This window comes from Motacilla alba, chromosome 1A (assembly GCF_015832195.1).
Source record: "Motacilla alba alba isolate MOTALB_02 chromosome 1A, Motacilla_alba_V1.0_pri, whole genome shotgun sequence".
Taxonomy (NCBI): domain Eukaryota; kingdom Metazoa; phylum Chordata; class Aves; order Passeriformes; family Motacillidae; genus Motacilla; species Motacilla alba.
Window position 1 is genome coordinate 66,409,306 of NC_052031.1, and position 24,527 is coordinate 66,433,832.

Sequence of the window (24,527 nt, forward strand, 5' to 3'; positions counted from 1 at the left end):
AACTTCTGGTCTTGATAACTTTTTGCAACAAACCACATGGTTTGGGTAACTGTAAAATTTGAAGGAGAGCAACTGGGTTAAATAAAGAGCTGATAACTACCAGGTAATGATGCAACTGATAAGCATTAACCAAGTCGGTGTGGATGACTGCAGTTACAAAGCAGCAGGCTGTGAATGTAGCGATGTTTTAAGTATAATTTGTCACTTAAGAGGGGTATGAAATCTGAGGAAGTTGGCATTGGAATTTAGAATGGAAAGAATGAGTTGGTCGATGATGTAGAGAGCTATTTTCCACTTTCCCTTTGACTTCTGTCCTTATCTTCTCTGGCAATAATATTCAGGGAAATGGTATCTTTTGTTTCTCTTGTTCCTGTGTGGGAATGGTAATTGTTCTTGCTTTTTACCTGTTCAGGAAATATCCTCATTTCTCCCCCCTCCAGCAGAACAGTGTATCAGACATTGCCAATGTAATTTTTTGCTTTATTTTCTAACCTTGGCCTTCCTGAATCCTCCTATGGTCCCAGTATAAGCCATCTGGCAAAACAAGGATTTTATTTTCTCCCCCTGCTCCCTCTTGCACTCTGGAATGAAGCAGATTTCATTATCTGTGTTCAGCTACCCTGTGTAAAAGAAGAGTGAGCGTGTTTAAAACCCTCGTCTAAGCTTTGACTCCTGGAACTGCCTCATCCAAACTTAGATTTTTCCAGCTGGTAAGTCAATCTTATCCATGGAAATGTGCTTACTGTTCTCTTGGGAATTTGCTTTATACTCTTGCCTTCTCCCTTCCCCCTTCTCAAGCCAAATTTCTTTCCAGGAAGGGAAAAAAAATTCCATGGACTGGATTGAGCTTCAGCTGAATAGGGTGTCTCATTTCAGATATACTTTCTGCAGCTACTCAAATGAGCAAAACATAAGTGACAGCTGAGTTGTCTGTTTGTCATGGGTCAAGGGCAGTCCAGCTCAGCAGTTTCCCTTTCCTCTTCCCCAAGTTTTGTTTGGAAGCAGTAGTGATTTGCCATTTTATATAGTCATCCTCTTGTCATAAAGACCAGATGGAAATACATCAGTTGTTTCATGTATAAATATTCAGTCCAACAGCTGTGAGTTTATCAGGAGTCACTGGGATCACAAGTTGGTGACCGAATTGTTTGTTTAGAGGGCCGTGGGCATTACTCCCACTTGAAATAAAGCTGTCCCATGAAAATGTTAGAAATAGTCTAAGGCCCGTTAAAGAAGGAAGAATGAAGGTGAACCATTTAAATATGAAATCCTTTTTTCGGATGAAGTTATAATTTTTTTTCTACAGTATTACAGATATCTTCCTGGGCTGATGAAAATGTTTCATCCAGTCATCCTGCATTCTACTGACACTGTTTCTGAAGTAGCTAAAGGATTGCTCTGAATTTTGAGTCTCCTTTCCTTTTGTAGTTTTACTAGGTAAGGACATGTATCCAGAATATCACCCCGGTCTTTTGGCCGATTGATAATCCTCAGTCTGTGTTTCAATACATAAAAGCTGAGGTACCTGTGTGATTCTGGCTAGCAATGAATTGAGTGTAATGAAACTCGTAATAAAGCTACTTGACCCAGATTATTAAGGGGGTTAACTTGATTTTGCAGGTTGCAGAGGGTTTTTTGTGCAAATAAGGCTATTTGTTCCAATAATATTGAGAAAGGGAGGGGTGGGGAAGTTTGCCAGTGGCCATTGGCTATTTGGTTACGGAATGTCATGCGTTGCATGGGCTGCTGAGCATAATGTGAAACAAAGTGCCATAAAAAAAATGTTGAGTGCTAAGTCCACGACTCAAAAAGTGCTTTAATGGGAGAATGGGCATGGTCATTAACTTAAAAATAGCTTCTCTGCAGAAAACTATTGTAAAGTAAGATTGTAGTTCTTGACTAATGTAGACTGCATAGGACTGAAACTGAATTAGAAAGGAAACAAAAATTTGCAGTAACTACAGACTGTTGAAAACCATAAACAAATGGAGAAATTGACCATGATTTAGTGAAACCACCTGTTTCTTAAACCTTGAGAGAAATTGTGCCTGTTGCTCTGAAAAGCCTTCTTGTTCAAAGGGGTAGCTAAGACGTTTTTCATGTCTATGCTTTTAGACAACAGAACAATAAATCAATAAATGCAGTTGACCACACTGCTCGTTCCTAGTGTCTGCAGGGCTTCAAGAAATAACCCCTTGAAACAACCCACCAAAAAAAAAAAAAAAAAAAAGAAAAGAAAATGCTAAAGCACTGTCTGGTTAAGTTGCTGCATAGATCTCACTTTTGCTTCCCAGTACATTGTGTTTCAGAAATGGTTTCCAGCTTGAATTCATTAGTGCAGTGCCTGTGCAATAGAAGCCCATGCAGCCACTCTAAAACAAGTGATTGCAGCTCTACAGATTTGGGGAGTCTAGTGGGAGTTAGAGAGGCTGAAGCTGTGCTGGAGTCTTTTCATGTGGATTTTGTGGCCTTTGAAGTGCATGCCTTCTTCACTGGAAAACTGCTCTTGTGTTTGAATCCATGCAATTGGCCTAGATTCTGGGAACAGAAAGCATGCACCTTTTAAAAAGTGGGCTTTTTCTTCAAAATCATGAGGGACTTCAGTTTTCCCTGTTCTCTGACTCTCTATTAAATAACTTGTCTGGGATAGTTCATGTTCTGGTAAATGTTGGTGTTTTTTCAGCTGTACATTGGCATGTGATCTCTTGCTTTGGTGATAGCAAGCTAGGAAGTCTTTTATCTGGAACCTCATGTGAGTGGTTATTTTGTAGTTTCGTGTCAGGTTTACAGTTTGAGAATCTGGGAGTCATCAGTGCGTGCTCTCAAAAGCAGCAAGTACAGCAGTTGGCCTGGCTGTGCTTTGTGGGGGTTGAACAGTCTGTCACACATACTGGGATAGCAAAATATCTTGAGCCTTGAAGGATGACTTGTGTCAAGCAGAGATCAAGGGTCGTGGTGCTGTGCACTTTGGCACATCCTGGGACACATTCATCAAAGATAAGAAGGGTTGACTGTCTTATTGGGGAAACAGAGCTGAATTAATTTCCCTTTTAATCAGTTTAGTTTCACTTTATTGTAGGCATCTGTGGCTATTGCACTGTTAGATTTTTAGTTCTTCCTGAATGGTGGTAGTATGGAGATTGCTCATATCCGCATGCCCCACATTAGCCCAGAGTATCCAGTAGGACCATGACTGGTGATGGTGTAACTTGGAGACTCCAAATAATCACACTTTGGTGTTGGTTTTTTGTTTATTTTTTTAATCTTTTTCCTATTGAAATCCTTGTAATGAGTTTTGTTTACTTTTGTGTTCCTAGCTATTCCTGCTGTAGCATCCATGGGAAAAAAAGCTTGATTGGATGAGGAATCTTGGTTTATCTGCTTTGTAACTCTGTTTCTAATTCAGTGTCTGACTAGCACTAATGATATTGTGTAAGTTAACTATATGGAACCAGCTGATTATTCCATGACAAGTATGCCAGTTTCTGTGAAAAAAGGGATGCAGAGTAAACTTAAGGACAGAGGAAAGCTTCCCAGTAGGCTTGAGAGGTGCTGCAGCCACTTCCCATAGTTATTACTGATTTGGGGCAACATTAGGCTGTTATGCCTTATAGGTTGTGGACATTAAGTGTGGTTTTCTTTGATTTTGAGGGTCGAGGAGATCATATGTGTTGTCAAGTTTTCCACCTTGCTGTTTCCTCATCTTCTCCTAAGCAATGAATCTTTCTGGATCACTTGTGGATCCAGTTTGGATGTTGCAGCTGTGAAGCTTTGGATAGAAAAGACCTTCTGGAGGTCCTACAGGGTAGTTCAAGCACAGAACTTCACATGCTCTGTTTGGAGTGTTGGGCTTTCGGAAAGGCAAATCAAGTGCATCAATAGTTTTCTGTTTTCACTCAGAAAAGGATCTGCAGGTGAAGCAATAGTTGCTGTTAGCTCCTTTCAGTAAAAGAGTTAGGGTGTGGTCTCGTGCTGAGTGACTGGAAATCCAAGCATTGGATGCAGTGGGATGAAGCTGCCAAAAGGAAGTTGTTTTGGAGACTTCCTTGAGTGAAGTGATATGAGAACACACCTTGCTTACTTTTGCAGCCCCTCTGTGTGTTGCTGTCAAAAATCCTTCTACAATTTAATTTTTTTTATGTTCAGTCTGAGATTTGGTGACAATACCTAAACTGTTCGTTAAAAATATTGATAAGCTCCATATGACTGAATTTCTTTGCATTACCACCCTTCAGTTAGCATAATATGTCAATTGATACTCACTTTACTTCTTCTGAAAGAATGAAAATTAGCATTTGTCTTTCATGTTCATTCTGCAGTTGAGCTCTGTAATGGTCTGTTAATTTTACAAGCTGTCTTTGGAAGAAGTGTGTTGGTAATGCTCTATATTTACACAGTGGTCATCTGCTTTTAAATTCTTTATTGGTACACGTGGGACTAATACATTAGGCAGCACCACTTGAGATTGAGTCCTGTCACAAGAGCCTGTTCTCAGTTGCCCAGCTGGTGTGTGCCTTCACTACCTGGGCTGCAAATTTTCAAGCCAAGTGTCTGCCTTGAGCTTAATTGTTTAAGAAGCTTCAGCCAAGCTGTTACAGGTGCTTCAGAGAAAAGCACTTGCTTTATTGCATCCACTGGCACCTTAACTTTTTTATACTTGAGAGCTGTGAAGCAGGGACCTAAAAGCAGTGTTGAGACAGGTGTGTTGCCTCCATGCTGAGGAAGTATTTCCAAGTAGAGTTTTCAGATCAAAAAACTTTTAAAAGAAGTGACATTTTCTAGATTAGACTTACTTGGAAACTACCTTTTTTTAAAACTCTGAAGATTTGATCTATATTCTAGCCTGTGAATAATCTGTGTCACCATCTGTATGATGCTGTATGAAGCAGTTTGTTGAACTTACTCAATGCGTTGGCTTTGTTTCACAAATATATAATTACCTTTTGTACAGGATGTGGCAGTCAACCCCTCAGGATGGGAAATGCAGGGTACAAAGCTGTACAGTGTAATTCAGTTCACTTCTTTGTGTCGCAACTGTTTAAGCTAGGAAATTTTAATATCCTCAGAAATGGCTTGCTTCATCATGTTGTATTTCTCTGCAGAAATAGGAGTTGAAGTTTTCAAGCAGAAAGTCTTTTGTGGAACAGCAGCCTCTCTCTTTGTACAAGCAGCAGACTCTGCAGCTGTTAATCGCAGTAGTCAGATATGGGGAAGCAGCTTTGGTACCAATATGTTGTAATTTGTCTTAAGGAAGCATCTGTGAAAATACACTGCTCAAATTACTTTAGCTGTAGTCAATTCAGATCTTGAAAGATGAATTTTATATTATTTTAAAAGCAAATGCCCTAATCAAAATGTCTGCTTTGCCATGAGCTTTGAGGGGAAAAAATGGTATAAAAAGAATGAAAGATATAACTTTGATTTTTACCAGATTTGGTAAAAATCCTTTTTTATTCTTTTTTGTCCAATGTGTTCTAAAGTCTATAAGTTTGTATGTTTATAGTTTGTTCTTTTAAATACCTTTTGGATTTTTCACATCAAACTGGACTCTTGATGTTCAGGATTTAAGTAAAACAGCTACCAGCAAGCAGTATTGTTACAGAGATGGTTGAGTTAGAGAATTGTTTGTATTGTGTTATTTTTTTGCCTTTTTTAATGCTAGCAGTCATGATTGTACAGAAGGGGGGAAGATAAAGTCCAAAGAAATTTATATAAAGGAAACAACTGCAAAAAAATCGATTAATAATCTGAACATAGCTATAATCAGAGCAGTACATGACTGCTTTTAGTTTTGTTTCAGTGTTTAGTGTTTAAACGTTGGGTGGGAATTTCTTTTTAATTAGGTCAGAGCCTGGTCTGTGCAATGTCTAATGTTGTTTGCCTTTCCTGGGAAGTGAAAACTTGAAATCCTGTTCTGGAGGGAAGGAGTGGCAGAAGGGCATAATAGGAAAAGGCAGTTATCCCCTGGGTTGCCTGAATGTTATCTTCCATTTAAAAATGGAATTATGGGTATAACTCTGATAACTTTGGTATGAAGCTACAATCTCTTCTATGGTCTTAAGATTTCAGTGTGTTCTTGCAATACCATCCCATTCCACTGCCTGTCATGGAAAAGCATCCTGTTGCCACAAACCTGATGATTGCCAGTAGATCTCTTGTGAAATCCTTATTTAGGCACAAGCATACTGAAGTCGCTGAGATAAGAAGAGTTCATAGTGGTATAAATTTTAGTTTCCACCTCACATACTCACACGTGTGACTAATTCTGAAATGGAGTTATTTGCACTGAGTCAGCAGTTCAGTATGGTGAATGTGCTCAAGCTATCTCAGTTTGGTCTGCATTGAGCATTAATTTGCTCTGCAGACAGAGCCAAACCAAATGGCTGTGGGAAACTTCAGCAGAAGGTGCCTGGAGTGTGGACCAGGTCTCTCTGAGAGAGTGTGCTTTGAAATAGGAAATTACAAGAACGATCTCTGAGATCCAGTGTGTGTTGGAAGCACAGGAGAGATTAAAATAGCATCAAAACCATCTCAGCCTCTGTAGCCAGAGTGCTCAGGGCAAGAGCAGGCGAGGGGGGGAACTGCAGGTCTTTGCAGTGCAGTCTGGATTTTATTACTTGCAAAGTGAAATCACAAGGGGGAATGTCTGCTTCTGATGGACAGATATGTTGCAACTCATTCTGAAGATGCCTGTTCATAAATTTTTCAGCCTGCTAACAGCTTTGAAGATAGGACTGTAACTCTGAGACTGTGATTCATCTATGCAGCTCCTGCCTGTTGGTTTTGTCCTTCTTTCACAATTCTATTGAAGGTGGTGCTGTTAATTATAAATTTTGAGTTTTAACACTTGCTGCTCTGTACTGTAATATTATTTGCTGGCTACTGAAGCCTCTCCAGTAATTCTGAGGTGGTGCAACCACAGGTTCTTCAATTTGACCTTCATTTTTACTAAACAATTAGCAAACAAGGATTAAAAAGTCCTTGTCTTCCCTCTATTTCCTTTGAAATAATTCAGTTTCAGGGGCTTAAACTAAGAAACAAGATATAAACAAAAACCCCTGTGGTAATAGCAAGAACATTATCTTAGAAATGTTCTTAAGTTTTGAGGATTTTAAAACTACTTAATGACACTTCTACCTTTTGAGCCCCTACAAGAAGTGGTCTTAGGATTGAGCTCTCAAGAGATTTTCACACAGCTGTCCCTCCCAAGTACTGAGATCTGTGTTTGGATCACAGCCATTCTGTGGAAAAATCATTTTATATTGATAGGGTCTTCAGGAGGACACAATTACAAAGCTACCTGATAGTCTTTAAAAGGAATTGGTGAGGTTTTCATCAATGTCTCTAACAATAAGCATTCAAGCATTAGAATTTCTTTTTTTCGAAGTTTGTTTTGGCACTAGGATTGGTTTTGAGTTAATTGAAGAAAATGCTGGAGTAGTAACAGAACTGCAAAATAATTATTTCTCAGGTGCTTCCAGTCTGCTGCTTATGTGGACTTGTCCTGCCTCTGTTCACATCCTGTTTGCTGGTAGTTGGACAGGAGGCTCTTATTCTGAAAATGAATGTGGCTGCTCTGTTAGACATCTGTGCAGAGATCTGCGTCCTGTCTCTGCCTGTGAAAAAAGGGGGCTTGTGTGGCCTTTGTTATCTCAAGGCTGGGGGCTGACTCTTTCTAGCAAGGGCAGGCCTGTGTACTTGTTAAAGTACTAGTTGGTGGATTTCAGGCTAAAACCAGATCCAGGTGTCTATTATCTTTATGATATTGTCTTTAGCTTAATTAAAATGGTTTTACTGGGATGTTGTTTGGGGGTGTGTGGCTGGGCAAGGAATTTAAATTAAACAGAATATCTTAAATCCACTTACCCGCTCTTATCCCCACAGAAATGTAGTTGTTGCCAGTGAAAGAAGGGATGCAGTACCAAAACAGCTTTTCTCACAAACTGCTCTCCTTTGAATCCCAGCTTCCATAGCTGCTTGTGTGTGCATGCTGGCTGAACACATTGAGTGTGTCTCAGACAGAGCCGTTTTGCTAAAAATGTTTTCAGATACTTTTTTGGCTAAGGGAACTTGTTCAATGTTAAATATGATCACTAGTTGGTAGTTTTTGTATGTGATGTACAGAATATTAGATATTTCACTGTATGGATACATTATTTGAATGTTTTGATGTTTTTTGGTGATTTTTTTGGATAAAGCGCTTTAGTTCACAATTAAACTGAAATTTGAACTGCACATAGAATTCTTCAGTAGGACAAAGTAGGAGGTGAATTAAAAACAAAGAAGCCTGTTTACAGGTTGTGATGACCCATTTAAGGCAGGCCCCTTGGACCATGGCATGCACAGGCATTATAGTTTGTCTTCAAGAAATTCCTTCCAGTGTTCCTGTTCAAACAATTGAAATGAAGTGGCACCAGACCAAGGACAGACAGTATGTGACTAAAGCACAATGTAATGAGAAACAGACTTTTTGGATAAGCTGTAGCATTTTGAATAGCTGATTCATAGATAACGTGTTAAGTATCTGAGGCCTTCTAGGTCATGGTTGGTCTTCTGGCAGTGTGGGATATTCCCAGTAGAATTCTTTGGAAAAAATGCTTGGATTAATACAGGATAGCCTTGCCAGTGGGAATACTGTGTAGGTAGTTCCCAAATTCCAAGGGAAAAGAAGTCTTAAACTTCATCTAGTGCTTTTTTCTGAAGTGCGTTTTGTCTCCCTTTCGAGATTACTCTCTTGATACTTTGATCTCACCTGTTTGACAACACTGAATTTTAGTTGTCAATGGCTTTTCTTGCAGGTTAATCCAAGATTTCAAGGGTTTGTGTGGATTTAGGTTTTTTTCCCTTTCATCCTCTGTAAAAGCAGTACTTCTGTGTGTCCAAGTTGTGCACGTTATTACTTTGATTTAGAATGAAGCGAAACCCTGGCTGTTTTTATGTATTGTATCCTTTATTTCATTAGATAATAGGAGCTGAGTAGTCCCTTCAACTGCATTTCAATAGCACCTTGTTTTCTCTTATGTTTTAATGTGTTTTAAAATCATTCAGGATTGAATTGCAAAGCCAGTTAAGCTTCTGCATGCAGAGTATGCTTCATCAGGCCAGTTTTCTTAGTTGTTCATCCTGTCACTGTTCACTGTTAAAAATTTGAGTGTTTTCTCTCTCCTGACTCAACTCTACTCAAATTCCTTGCTCTGAGAAAGATAATATGCATATTTTTAAATTTACATATTAGTAAATTAAAATATTAGTGGTTCATTTGGTACTGTCTGATATATATGTGACTTTGTGAGTAACTTTTTAGGTGCAGATCATGTATGGTGTTAGCCAAGAAAGATGTACACAGTGTGCTGGTGGAGTAAGTGTCTCTGACGTATATGGTATTATTGGGGAAAGCTATAGTAAACATGCAAGTGATGCAAGAAACTGATTTCATAAGTCAACCTTTTGGGTAAGCATGGAAGAATTATTAATGCTTCCCTTTATGAGAACCCTGAGGTGAAGATGAGCATTTTGTAGATCACAGGAAACTTACACCAGATTATGCTTAAACATTTTTGAAAGTGCTTCTCCAGTGTGTTTTAGGACTTCCATGTTTGTGACATGCTAGTACTAATACTGGTATTTATAGAAAGTATTTCTGAGTTCTCATCTAGAACACAAATTTTGGTCACCCCTAAAACTCATTGTTTCTGGATTTCTTTAGTCTTTCCCTGCAGGAGATCCCTCTTTGATTTCTTTTGTTTTGCAAGAACATGCAGAACACCTGGCAATTATTTGTGTTTTTTCATGGATCCCTGAAGGATCTCTGAATGAGAGATCTGTCTCTGAATGAGAGATGTCTCGCATGGAGTTCTCCAGTGATTGTTCTAAGGATTTTCTCTTGGCTGCCAGTACTTGGCCTACACTTCATATGTCATCCTGTCATAACTGATAGTAATCCACAGTTTTGTAAAATAAATGAAGTACTTTTTTGGGATGTGTTTGCAGGAAAAGGAGGGAAGCTGGGAAGAGTAACTGCTGTAGGGTAACCAGGCTGCAAACACAGTGTGTATACCAGTGTTAAAGCCAATATGTACTGTAGGCTGCTGTGAGTTTGTTCTACAACTGGAGGAGTGAGGGGGACAGGGAATACTGATCTGAAACTTGTCTCTAGGCTTGATGCTGAGATTTTTGCAAGGGAGCTGCTCAGAGGCACAAGAAGGTCTCTAGTTCTTCTGAACCCTTACTGTGTTCATTATTAGTGCATCCTTGCAGTCATCCTGAGACTCCTGCATGTTTTCCAGCCAGCATATTGATGCAACTTTTCAGTGTGCTACCTTCTCCTGTTTGCCATTAGCTTTGTGAAGAAAATGAGATGAAGAATTGTAGTATGTGTTTGATTTTCTAAATTGAAGCAGTTAAGGATTTGCCCTAATGTTCTAGACATGCAGCTACTCATAAAAGAACCCTGAGCCATACAGAAATACATGAAACAAAAAACTACAATTGCACTTCTAATGCCTTGAATTAATAAATCTGTGAGATCACCAGAATGAACTGTGGAGAAGGCTTGTTTTGCTGAAGTATTGTCACCCCTGAGAGGAGAACTGGGTTTTCATAGTAAAATAAAACTGAGGTGATTGGATGTACCTTACCTCTCACTGACAAAACCATCAGTTCAGTGCAAAATGTGAACTGACACACACTTTGAAACTTTTAATGAGGCATCTGAGCCAAGTGACATGATGGTCCAGCTGGTTAATAGCTCATCAAGGATTCAGTTCAGCCAACACTTCAATTCTCTAATAAGCTGTATGTAATAAACATAAGCCTTGTTGAGAACTGCTATCAGAAAGCAAACTTATCCATTTATTTTCCATGGATCAAATAACAATTTAAAAATGAAAATAAATAGGTGAGCTCTCTGTTCTTTTACTGATTATTTTTATACAGCCCAGCATTTTGATTACTGTCTCTTAATGTTCAGCTTCTTAGGATGGATAAATTGAATAAATCTTTTAGCCATTTTTTCCCCCCCAAGACTGCTACGTAAGGAAACACAAATGCTGCCTAGAGCAAGCCTAGAATAGAAATGACTGAAGCCTAAACAGTTGCTTGCCATTCTTAGTCCAGATTCTTGAGGACCTGGAACATTCCAGTAGAGGTCATGTCTAAGCTTTAGGTTTCATATCTATGGTTGAAATTTTTTTGCTTTCTGATTTTGTGGAGAGCAAAGGAAAATATGTAATTGATTTGGTAAAGTATGAGTATGGTATTTAATGTACTCTGATTAGATGATGTACAGGTCAGTCATTGTTTTCTTTGGAAGGGGTATCTGGCTCAGGTTTGAGTTCAGCCAACTTGCTTTGCCTAAGGATGATGCTGCTGATGTGAGAGACAGGGGAGAGGAGCAGTACAGATGTGTATTAATGTCTGTATTCACACATAACACAGCTCTGGAAAGCAAGCATCCAATAGCAACTTCATTTGTACAAATTGACTGCTTCTTAAAATTTTAGCAGTAACCTAAAAATCTACACTGGCTGAGTTGTTTGGAAGTTGTATGTTTGCACCTCTCTGTCTCTGGTGAGCACTGATCATGAGCCTTCCATCTAACACTGCAAATGGTATCCAAGGGCAATATCCCTGCAGCGTGGTCACCTTTGGCATTGCTGAAAATAAAAATTCCCACACTGCTACTGTAACAAAAGATAAACTTTGTTATTGGGAAGGGTACTTTTAAGACTCTGGTGACCTTATATAAAGAAACATTCTCATCTCCTGTTAGTGTTTCTCTGCTGTTTTGTTTGTGATGGAGATTGTATTTGCAACGATGCCAAAACTTGGTGCAAGCGGACAGAGACATCAGTTCTGATACGTTTTCTGTTCCCAGGAGACTCTTGCTGAGGATGTCTCTTCAAGCATAGGTTAAAAGTCCATGACATTACTGCCACCAGGTGTCTTAGATGCTGCTACTGCTGCTGGTGGCACAGGGGCTGCTGCAAACGTAAAGCAGGAAAGGGAGCACAGAGGAGCAGAATTCTTGGTGTTCTGCTCCCTTGCCCTGTGGTGGTGAGTCACAGCTTCATCAAAACGCAGACAATCACAGGATAAAATGGGGGGTGGTGCTGGAATCTTTTGGTCCCATATGTGGGCTGTAGTTTGCAGATATTTCCCCTTCAGTGTTGAGACAAAGATGAAGTACAAATTCCTTCAGGATATGTATAATTTACTTACTCAGACTAAATGGTGACTGATCAAGACTTGTGTCCTCCTTTTGTTTAATCATTTAGAGTTTCATTTCCCTCCTTTCCCTCCTCCTACCATCAGTTATCTGTCAGGTTATGTATAATTTGTTTCTTAATTTCTAACATTTGAGCAGCCTAAGTAAAGTTGTGTATATTTGCTGTATCATTTAACTGCAACAATTCTAAAGGAAGGAACAAGAAGCACTTGTATGTTTTGTGTTTTTAACAAATTAGCTTCATCTTCCAATGAATTTTCTATTTAGTTACTATTGTAATGCATTAAAATGCCAGAAATTAAAACACAGAAGAGAATTATCAAATCAAATACCCATTTTCCTTTGCCTTTCACATAACCAGTGGTGAAAAATTTAGAAGGCAGGTGCTTTTCACCAGGAAACTGATAAGCAAATGGGAATAATCCCTCAGTGTTTCACTTAGGTTCACTACTTGTGTATTTTCCCGAACCTTAAAGTGTTTTTAATACCTTTTGCAAGAGGAAACCTACAGCAAGTATTTACCCTTAATCAGGAGCCTAAAAATGTGTAAGTGTTTCAAGCCTATTCTCGTCTATTGTGCTGGATATATATTTTATACTTCAGGGTTATCTTTCTTCAGGTTATTTGCATGCTCCATGAGATTGCCTGTAGCTTATATGAAATTGATTCTTCTTGGGGAGACTTACCAAGGAGCAAGGTAAAAGAATTCTTTCAATAAGCATTAACTTGGCCTTGCATAGTGTTTTGCTACCTGTCAGAAGCTTTGTCTTCTGTCTTTAAACTAAGGTGAGCAGGAAAGTGACTGGAAAGTTCTGTGCCTCTCACTAAGAGAAGAGCAGTGCTGGAGCATGTCAAATGAAGAGCAGCAAAGCTGGCAATGGGTCCAGTGCACAAGCCTTATGAGGAGTGGCTGGAAGAGCTGGTGTTTTTTAGCCTGGATATGTACTTTTGGAACAGCAGCTGTTCAGCTCTGTTTAATCAGTTTTTTTGTGTTCAGTGGTTTGTAGACAGTAGAGTGATGGAAGGATCTGTGCAGATCTTTGATCAGTTTTTTTGTCTGTTGCTGTGCAGGGATGCATTTTGAACAGTCTCTTTCCCTTCCCTTTTATCTCTCTACCTAGTTTTTAATGCTGGGAAGTATTAAGTAGTTTATGTGTTAATGCAGAAAAGTAGGTGCAGTGCTTGTGCACTGAGACTTCCATTTCTAGGCACCAACTGTGTAATGCTGGGTGATTTTTAAGCTCAGTGGACTCTTTGTTGATATTTTGTTAATGTAGCTCAATGGTTACTGTGCTCTTTTTTCCTCTTAACTGCTAGATTTTTTCAGGATGAGAACACTGCAGCCCACAAAGCCTCAGTTCCATTAACAGTGCTGAATATCAGAACACAGTCTTGCTAGCTTCTCCTCTGATGACCCCTCATTAACCTTGCTTAAAGGCTTGCAAAGCCTTTCTCATATGCTGCAGAAATGCACACAGAAGAACATTTGTCTGTTCTGTATGCTACTTCTTCCTCCAAATAATAGGCTGGGAGCTGCAGTGTCTTCACTCAGATTTTCAGACATTTCAATGCTTGACAAAATGCTGCTGCTCAGTGTAACCTCAGCAGAGATAGATAATTCACCTTGCTTGTGATTCAGACTATCTATAATTCAACAGCACTTTGAAGTCTCTCATGGCTGTACATTTACAGATCACATCACTTGAAGACAGTTCATTGCTACTAATTTTTCTATTGCATGTCTGGATGAAAATTACATACTGTTACTGTAGTCTCGTTAACCCTCCCTGCAAAACAGCCCACTATCTGTCCCTGCACTGTGGCAGTGTATCATTTCTGGATCTAGGGGTATGATATGCAAAAAGCTAGTAAAACCTGTCTGTAGTATATGAAGTGTCCAGTCTTTGTCTGTTTCCTCTTTACTGTTTATCTTCCTAATGTTGTGGAAAATGGAAGAGCTCTAAATTGTGTAGCAGCTCATTCACTGAGTTTAAAAAAAAAAACCAAAACCACCAGAAACCCCAAAACCCAAACAGTTTAAAGTTGACCTGTATTGCTTATGAGTCTGCCTATTTGTGGGTGGAGATCATGGGAAGTTTTCTGAGTCTGGTTTGTTCTGCTGGGCATGAAGGTTCCCCAGCAGTGATGTAAATTGTCCTTGATATTAAGGATGTGAAAATCACTTGGGAGCATGTATAGCAGGAGTTGGCAGGTGTAGTTCCTTTAATGTAGAGTATTTCTCTTGGGGGCCACTTGCTTGGTGTCCTGCAGTATGTGTTTGAGGGTGAGGTGCACTGTGCCACCAATGCAAAACTGTGTCTGTCTGTTTAATGTCAGCTGAATTGTCCCAGACTTCAGCTCAGGCCTTTTGGTGTCAGTCAGTAAAAATAGTGGGAGCCTTGGCTTGAGCTTGAGCTGGCTGAAGACACTCAAGTGATGTGAGCAGAGTGCAGTGCCTTGATGAGGAGGCTCCCCTGCTGCCTCTGCTGTCTGCACTGGGCCCTGTGACTGCTCTGGGCACTGGGATGTGTTCTGCAGATGTGTGATTTCTTGTCCTGATGTCAAGTGGACAGAACTCAGAAGGACTGTGGACTGATAGAAAGGAAAACACATGGGAAATTACTCAGTAGGCTCAGTGACTATATGAGTCTCCCAGTTGAAATTTCAAGATTAATTTAGGTGCCAGAAATGTATTTTTTTTCCTTACTAAGGATGCTGAGTAGATAGTAAGTCTTGACTGAAACAAATCACCAGAGGACTACAGGCATTTTTTTGCTTATGAGTTTTGTTGGTTGTGGCTTGGTACAATAGCTAAGTGAAGGGGGTGAAGGGAGTTGTTTGGGGTTGATTTGTTTTTTGTTTATGTAAAGCATGTAGGTACAGGGGCAGAAAGAGAGTAGTGCCAATGCTGCGTGTAATTCCTGCTGCTGTACATTAAGGAAATTAGTGGAAGAGTAAACCTGTACCTGGTTCATCACGAATGCCCAAGATCTCTGTTTTACTTTGAAAATGTAAACACCTCTGATAGCTCTTTCTGACCAAAACAAATCTGATGGGAAGGACGTGGCTAAGTGGAAACAGCCAAGAAAAAGCTTATTGAATCGCTCTGAGCTGAACAATCGTTTCATTTGCTGCTCGTCTCCTTTCAGGCCCCTGGCACCGCAGAACCGCGAATCACGTGCTGGGACGCCTTGCTGTGTGTCCTGGCTTGTCAAAACAATTTAATGTAGGTGGAAAGGAATGAATGAAATGAACAGAGTAGGCTTGATGCATCTGTTTCAGTTTGTTCACAGGGCAGCCCAGTGATTGGGATGTGACACTTAGGTCCTCCAGGGAAGCTATCAGTTTAGGAAGAACAATGTTGTCCATTTTATAATGTAGTTAAATCCATTTTAGGAAGCAAGCTCTCCTATAGTTTGACAGCTTTGTATATTTTTAAAAATATTTGGGCTATATCTGCTCAGCATGTGCCAGCTGAGCTAATACAAGAATGTGATTCGCTAACTTCTAGATTTAGGACTTTGTCTTGTCTGCCTAAGGTTGCTTATGGTAAGAAAAGACCAAGGAAGGAGAGAGTATGTCCATTTTTAAATTTCATTAGTGGGAATTCCAAAATTATTTGGTCTTTGAAGGATAGGATATCAAGCTGTATATTACTAACTGTTCTTAAAGTGCTGGCTTCTTTATAAAATTGTTTAAGTTTCCTAGGCTTACAGAAAACTACTTGTGAGTCTTTCTACTTTGTTTAGTTTTTTGCTGTTTGATGTAAAAAACATTAAAATTGTCTAACATCTCTTGTGCTTGGTGAAGCTGGAATGTTAATTTGTGAAACCTATATTTCTGCTTTCAAATGAAAACAGCAAATACGTGTGGAAATGATCCATCTATGTACATATTTTTAGACTGTGAGTTATAGGAAAAAGGTGCTGCAGGGGATAAATCTGCTTATCTGATTCACACTTAGAATAATTTAAGCAAAAGGAGGGCGTATTTTGGGTGATAGGCCACAGATTTCATGGCATCTTTAGAAGTGGAGGGTCCTGCAATTCTGCAGCCTCCTGCTCAGAGGCTATGATGGATTGAGAGTACTGCCCCCAGTAGTTGCCCTGTTCGGAAGACGCATCTGGGCTTGAGTCCTTTGGAGTATGCAGCTCTAACTGAGGATGGTGGCAACTGCTCCCTTCCCTAAAGAAAGTGCAAAACGCTCTTCTAAATTCTCACTAAGTGATGATGGCTTCTTTCTCTCTGCCACAGCTATGCTTTCCAACTAATTTCTGGAGTCCATGTGATGCCAAGATACTCTCATTTCCCTGCTTTTCCTGAGCTATTTATACCTAACATGGCTGGTAACATCTCAGTCTCCCAAATTGCATACAGTGCTCTATTTTACTTGCTTATTTCAATATTTTAGTAGCTGCAGCTGCTTAAGTTGCATTTTTGTGCAAGAGCAAGCGTGAGGAGAAGTTGTCACTTTTGCCCATACTAATAGCTCAAAGGATGCCAACATGCATTTGGGGTAGGCTCTATTCTAGTCTTTGTCTATGCAGCCTGGGAGATCTTGCTGTCTAATATTTTTAATTACTCGGGTTTTGAAAATGGGCTTGTCATTTTAAATTGTATGTTGGCCTGCAGGCCAACTGTTTGCAAGTTGCATTAGAATGTAATTTGTACAGCTAAAACCAGCCATTGTGTATACAGACTTTGTTGGTATAATTGTACAGGAGATCCAGTATTTTCCCAAATGTTAGGGTTGTGGGTTCTTTTAAAGTATATTGGCAGTCTTCTGTAACCTAGCATTAGTGTTCCTTTAGGAGAAGAATATAAAAACCTGTTACAGATGAGGGTGTGGGTTGTGTGTCCAAGGAAATGAGGGTAGTAAAAGGTAGTATGCACTGCTGGGCTTAGGAAACAAGTGGCCTCTCTGTCTTTTTCTTCCAGCTCTGTTTAATGTTCCCTTTTGCTGCTGCAGTTATGTACTGAAGGGTGCAGGGTTTCCTTGGTTGCAAAAACATAGCTATGTTCCTGGGTGAAACTTTTTGGCCTGTGCTTTGTCCAGACTTGTCCCAGATCACTGGGGCACTGTGACTTTGAAAGCAGTGTTGTTTTACTGAGTCTATTGCGTCGTCTTGGTGAGTTTTTAATGCCACCACTGAAGTGTTGAGTGTCTGTGAACGTCACAGCTGTATTTGCAGGGGCATGATGCTGCCATGGATGTGACCAGGGAGAGAAATGAGTCCGCATGTGAGTGCCTCTTAGGAGTCTGTTCATTGATAAGAGTGATTAGCACTTGTTAGTTTCTATTTGGGGACAGCAGAACAGGGGCAGGAAAACTGAATAAAGCCCTTAAGGGAGATTGGGTTACGTGGGTTAAAATGAGACTGAAATGAAACATGCTTGACTTGATGTTAAGTGTAGGTCTAAAACTGGTTAACAGTGTGTGTGTGGTGGATAACTTGTTAGTATGCACACAATAAAGGAAATGTAATCCAAAAGTGTATCAAAAATCTTGAGTTTGGACAGAAATGCAGGTTTTCATATTGAGTGTTTAAAAGTGATAGAAAAATAATTATTGCAGCCTTTTTTGTATAATGACCATATATAGTAGCTGAATTTACAGCTAAGTAATGTGGCTTTAAAAAATGGTTTATAAGGATCAAGAGCAGAGGCTGGGAATACTGCTTTATTTTCCTGTAAGAAAGATGATACTGTGATTGTGTTGTTTGAAGCACTGGTACATGTGTGTATGGCTAGCTGTACCTCTTGCAGCTCACTGCTTTTCTGTCTCAGCAGTTTGAAGCAGATAAGATGGAGGTTTGAAACAGAACTTGTGCTGCCTTGTTCATTATACTGAAAGGAAAGCTATTAGAGGGGTAAGACAGCTCAACTGAGTACTAATTACATATAAAGACTCCTGCAACACCTAAACAGATGAATGCTCAATTGTTGGTGGAGTGTTTCTTGAAATGTTATATCAAAACTTGTGCAAATACACTTATGAAAGAATGGGAAGAGGTGGTAATGCTGATTTCTGCAGCGTGAAATAGTTATAGGATTGAATGCTTTTTGATGTCTGTAGATTAAATTAGTCATACATAAGGATATTGCATTTTCCTAAGAATTGTAAAAGTGAATGACATTCTAGACACCAATAGGAAACTGATCCTTGAGGTGATCTCAAACCTGTTTTCAGACTTTTACCCAGGGAAATGGTATACTTCTGAAAATTGGAGCTTCATCTGAAAAAGAAGTTTGTCCATGCCTGAAGATACTCTGTGAACCTTTTAGTGAATGTAGGATGGTTTAGATATTACATGGCTGAATTATATTGAGAAAACACATGACCTGTAAAAAAAGGAAGAGGAATTGCTGTCTGGAGCACAATGGGAGTATAAGTAAATCCTGTGTGTTTTTACTGCCTCCTTTTAATGGAAAAGACAATGTGAAATCAAGGGACTTAAAATTATTACTCAGATCTGACAAATAGGCCTTCAGTTATTACTAAATAATTTAGAAACAATGCTTCTGAAATTTTTAGCTCTAAGTATATCCTGAAATATTTTGGTTTTTTAATGCAAACTGCATATGGACCCAGTTTGTGCCAGTCAGTCAGTCTGACTGGTGTGAGCAGTGCATTGGTCATGCCTTGGTAAACCGAGAACACTGCATGGCGTAAGGAGACGTCTTCTCTTTGGGATGTGGTGCTCATTCAGGTAATAGCTGCTCCTAGTCTTGGTGATAGCTGACAGGCAGCTGCAACACAGCAGTATTGTCCAGGAATGCTGTTTTGTGTTCTGCCTCTGGCCAAAAGATTGCTTTCTGTCTCTACTGGGAGTTACAAGAGTAACTTTTTGGTTTTGTTGACATGAGATTTCAGGAAACTTGCTCAATCGTGAGGTTCTGCATTTAATCAAAGAAAATCCAATTCATTCACTTGATGGTCTACAGCTACAGGAACATACTGTATGTTAACAGAGCTTTAACCCCTTAGCTGTGGGTGGCTAATCCCATCTGTTAACCAGTGGTCTGGATAGACATCTAGGAATAATGAGAGGTTATTGTTATGTACAACATGAGAGGGACATGCTTTAAATGATCTGATTTCATTCTCAAACACAGAAGTGTTCAAGACATTATATCCCCTTTCCACCCCAAGTCAGGCAACAACTAAATTTATTAAGAGTAGTAAAGCAGGAGAAAGCAGAAAGAGGAGTTAATCTACAGATGTGCAGTTATCAACCCTGAGAGCAATAGAGTGACAAAGACCAGCATGTTATAAAAAGACTGTAATAGAATGTGTTCAAAACAGAATATTTAAAGGTAATTGCAAACCAAATGGCATTTAAGACACGTGATTCTTGTCTGTGTACCTAACCGTGTTCAAGTTGCTGCCTCTCAAGAAAATAAAGCAAAACTTTCTGATGCACCTTTTCTTTTTCATTAGGATCGGAAGCTGTCCAAGTCAGAGCGACAAAGATTTAAAGAGGAAGCTGGGATGCTGAAAGGGCTTCAGCATCCCAATATTGTCAGGTTCTATGATTCCTGGGAGTCTACAGTCAAAGGAAAAAAGTGTATTGTTCTTGTGACGGAGCTCATGACGTCTGGAACATTAAAAACGTGAGTAAATTAAGACAAGCCACAGCGTTTCAGTTTCATTAGCACAACACTAGAGCACTAGAAGTAGGTGAAATTTAGAGGAGATGAGAACTGAGCCCTTCTGCTGAAGGATAACCTACTGTAGGAACATTCTTGTTTAAGAGGAGCATTACTGGCATTGCAGGGCATGGTAGAGCATCTTTTAAGTTAGCAAGCTTGTCAGTTCTTACTTGTGATGTTCCAATAAGGACATGCACAAGACTTCTGGGTTTTAAGAGCTCAGGAAGGCAATGCTTAATTTTCACTTTTCAGAATTTCTTTGATTTTTTTTTTTCTTCAGCTGCTTTCCATTAAGGATGAGCTGGTTCATAAAGTTCCAAGCTCAAATTAATTCACCTCTTTTGGGAGGTTTTGGGTGTTACCACAATATAAATAACATGTAAAAATAAAAGAATTCACCACCTATTGGTTTATCTGAAACTTGCTGAAGCTTCAGATAAAAATCCAACAGCTTGGACCTGTGAGGCAGCACCTGTGAGTTCACCTCGTGGTGTGCTGAAGGCCAGCTTAGGAGAACGCTGGAGCTGCAGCTGCTGCGAGGGCCTCTAGTGGTGCTCGGGGCCCGGGAGGGCTCTGCTCTGCCCTGGTGGGAGCATGTCCCAGGTGCCAGCCACCATCCCTCTGCTGGGAGTAAATCTGCCAGCTCTGCAATAAAGGGGTTCTGCTCCTCTTTGTGAGTGTGTCCCGGGTGCCAGCCACCATCCCTCTGCTGGGAGTAAAGCTGCCAGCTCTGCAGTAAAGGGGTTCTGCTCCTCTCTGGGAGCATGTCCCGAGTGCCAGCCACTGTCCCTCTGCTGGGAGTAAAGCTGCCAGCTCTGCAATAAAGGAGTTCTGCAACCCTCACTTTGTTCAGTGCCCATTTCACTCTTGGAGAGGCATTCACACCCTACATGTGTAAGCAGGCTGCAGGAGCTGGAAACAGTTTGCCTTTGGCTGAAAGAGCCTGTGAATGTCTTGTGTTTTTTACCCTGCTTATTGATAGCTACAAATGCATGTTCTTCAGAAGAAAAATGGCTCTCTGGGAGTCTGGGCTGCAGTTACAGTGAAGTGTTTGTCTCTTGAAATAGTACTGGATGGCTAAGGATACGACAGCATTCATTAGGTGTATGTTCAGTGGAGACATTTCTCAGGTTGCTGAAGGTATTTTAGGTAAAATAATAGATCTGCTGCTTAATGTGCTGTTTTCAGACAAGTAATAAGTTAATGGTTTTGCACCTCTGTACTGATGCCTTTAAATAAAGTTGACCTGTTTTTTTGCTAAATGCGTAGTGCTAAATTTTTTTTTCTCCCTTTAACTCCTTTATCCTTCTCACAGATTTTAATATTTGGATTGGCTTATATATCCATGAGCAAGATGATGAAGTAATAATAGACAATTACAAAGTAGAGTGTTGGTAGGAAGAAATACCCCAGGTTTTCTGTCTGTTGGATGATTTTGTATCTTGAAATAAGAAAGTCTTTTTATTTAATCCAGAGAAAAATAATAGGCTCTTTAATTGAAAGTCCTTTAAACTGTGGAGTTCTGGCTAGGGTTTTTCTCTACTCTTGTATACCTGCTGTTACAGCTGTAATTTAGTTTATTCTAGTCCACTTTGCTCGAGACTTGGCAGGTGAACTGTATGGGAGATTTCAGGTGTGCCTCAATGAAGTACTTCATGTGCTTGTGGCATTTTCCTAGATTTACACTGTACACTTGTGTTTGCATATATTTGACTATTACTTCCATATCTTTTTTCATGTTTACCGTACCTGCATTTGATAAAAGTGATGCCTTTGTTCTTTTGGTACTTGGGACATAGACATTCTTATCACATGATGTAAAAAAGTGAACAGAATACAAGCGTGAGGGTATCTTAAAGGAACTTTTCTCATGTTTTATTTTAGTAAGGATTCCTATAGCTTCTTGACCTCTGTGTGATTGTAATTACAGAAACTTAGACTGGAAACGTCCTGAGGTTTTTTTAAAGCCCAAGTTACTCTGTGATAGTAGGAAAAGTGAAAACATACTGGCTAGGAGGCTTGTCTGTTTTTGTGTATTTGTATGTGCCTCCATTTTAAATTGTTTTCTGCATGAAGTGACATGTGTCTTAATTCAGGTTAGTGTTATGGAACAGTGACAGCCACACTGCACAATGCTGGGTGATGGTTGGATCAAGGTCCTTTGACAGTGAAAAGCTGGCAGTGGACTCGCATATTTGTAACCAAGAATGTAATTAGGGATTCCAGATGCTGAACTGAAATGCCCCTACCATGTGATCTTTGGAACAGGCTCAAGAGAGATGAATGAGGGTTGTGTCAATAGCAGGAACTCAAGTGGTGGGTGATGCGATTCAGAACCTCCTTCAGTTTGTCTCCTTCCTTGGCTTGGCTTTTTCCCTGCCTTCCTTTGCACTCTGACACCTGATTTCCTCTGGAACTGACTCAGTTTCTTTTACAGACTTACTTTCACATCAGGATCATTGCTAGCAACTTGATTTTCCAGATCTTGTTTTGAACTGGAGAAATTAAAGTAAAAGGGATGAATACACTGCATTTCTGTGTTGGAGCTGATTGAAGTGATTTCATCAGGACGTATCTCCTAGTTAAGTGAATCTGCAGAAGAGACTGACCACTATCATGGAATAATTGAACACAACTTGCTTTTAGTTTTAAGATTGCAGTGGCTAGACTCCATGCTGGCCACAGAATTTACTAGCAGTCTTTCTGTAGTGTGAAACTGATCTTTATCTGAGACTCTGACTGAGTAACACGGCCTGAACAAGAGTAAAGTCCTTGCTCTACAGAGCATGCTAGGTCCTTTCTCTACATGTAATCTGGCCTGTACTTTTTCAGAAGGAACAAAACAGCTCTTCAAGTTATGTTAGCCAAATAGAGGTTGAGAGAAAACCCTGCTGGAAGGTACTTGGAAACTGTCAGAGGTTATTCACCTTGTGGCATCTCTAATCTGTTGAAGTTAAGTAACAGAATAAGATCTTACTCTTAGGTCACACTCATTGAAAAATATTTTTGGTATGAAATTTGACTCTTCTTACATGGGATTGATTTCAAGGAGTGGCAAAGATAGACCAATTAAGGTTGGATTGCATTCTACCTGCAAAAGGATACAGACTTATGTATAAACTCTTCCACCTCAGCTATTTGACAGAGCCTTTTTAAAGATTTCTCTGCCCTGTCTCTGTCTGTCCGTAGTTTTGAAGTAATGAGTAGTACCAGTTGGATTCAGGTGATCAAACCCTGTCCTGCACCAGGAAGGGGATCTCTAAGAAATTCTAATTACTTTGCTAACTCCACAGGTAAATTTGAAGCAGATTTAAAATGTATGTGGAAACCTTGAACAGAGTGCTTGACTGCTCTTGTAAAGGAGGGTCTAATGATTTCAGAGCTCTTGCACTTGTCCACAGCTCTGTACTTTGTTAGTTATTAACATTTTGGATCTAGTGACCCGCCTTCCCACCCAGTTGTAATTAATCAAGATAGAGGTTGTAAGTGTTTGAGAAGTTAAATAGGTAAAGAAATGTAATTAATGAGACTTTAATTATTTGTCATTGAAGCAGTGCCTTGAAACTCAGCAATCCAGCTGTCTAATTACTGTAGAATGATTTTGAATGGAGAGGTGTTATCAGCTATGTGCACCAAGTGTTCACATTTTAGTTTCATCATTATAGTCTGCTGGCTAGAAGAAAGGGGATAGGTTTTGTAGAAGGGAATAATTTTTAGCTTCTCTGAAGTAATGAAATCCTCAGGTAGATTTTAAAATAGAAGTTTAAATTTATACATGTCTTTAATTGCTGTTTCTTTGCTTCCAAACAGCAAATGGTATAGTTTAATCTACTATTTGTTAGCAAAATCTGTTTAACCTATTGTTACTTTTTTTCATTAGGTACTTGAAAAGATTTAAAGTGATGAAAATTAAAGTACTACGAAGCTGGTGCCGTCAGATACTGAAAGGCTTACAATTTCTGCACACACGTACTCCTCCCATCATTCACAGAGACTTAAAATGTGACAACATCTTCATTACTGGCCCCACTGGATCAGTCAAGATTGGAGACCTTGGTCTGGCAACCCTGAAACGAGCTTCTTTTGCCAAAAGTGTGATAGGTAAGCCTCTCCTGTTTTGCAGGCTGCTGAGCCAGTGTACCTCTTTGGAGATGTCAGTGTTTTAAGAACTGTCCTAAAGAACATGCTTACAAAGGTACATGGTCAAAGCCTGAAAATATGTAGGCTTTGTCTCTTGGTTGCTGAGGTCATTCTGTGTTCCTAATGCAAAGACATGTTGAAATTTTGGTTGTGCTTTTGTTATTTATGTATTAGCATTAGCTGTTTGAGAATATAGAGTTCTTGTCCTGCCCAACAACCTAGTGTAACATTGTTGATAAAACCACTCTTCACTACATAAAAATCTTACCTTTGATGTGGTGCTGTTTCAAGAAATGTACAAATGCATTTTGGTGACCAAACAACATTTTGATATTTAGTGTAGCATTAGTTCATACAGCCAAATTTTTTTTTCATTGTCACCAGGGGTTAATGTTGAATCTCTTGCAGCTTGTGAGTAATCAGAAACTGAGGGATACCAAAGAAAGTCAATATTATGTATATGTATTTAAACAATAACACAGACTGTGGTATAATGCCTTACTCAGGG

General features: G+C 39.6%; 1 protein-coding gene across 7 annotated transcripts in view; it reads left to right on the top strand.

The window, feature by feature from the left end:
* Positions 1 to 24,527, top strand: part of WNK1 (WNK lysine deficient protein kinase 1) — a 98,560-nt gene that overhangs the window by 12,269 nt on the left and 61,764 nt on the right. For all 7 annotated transcript variants that reach the window (XM_038155549.1, XM_038155551.1, XM_038155550.1 and 4 more), the window contains exons 2-3: positions 19,668 to 19,840; positions 23,760 to 23,980. In XM_038155549.1, coding sequence (XP_038011477.1) covers positions 19,668 to 19,840; positions 23,760 to 23,980 — 394 coding nt within the window. The remainder of the gene's footprint in view (positions 1 to 19,667; positions 19,841 to 23,759; positions 23,981 to 24,527) is intronic.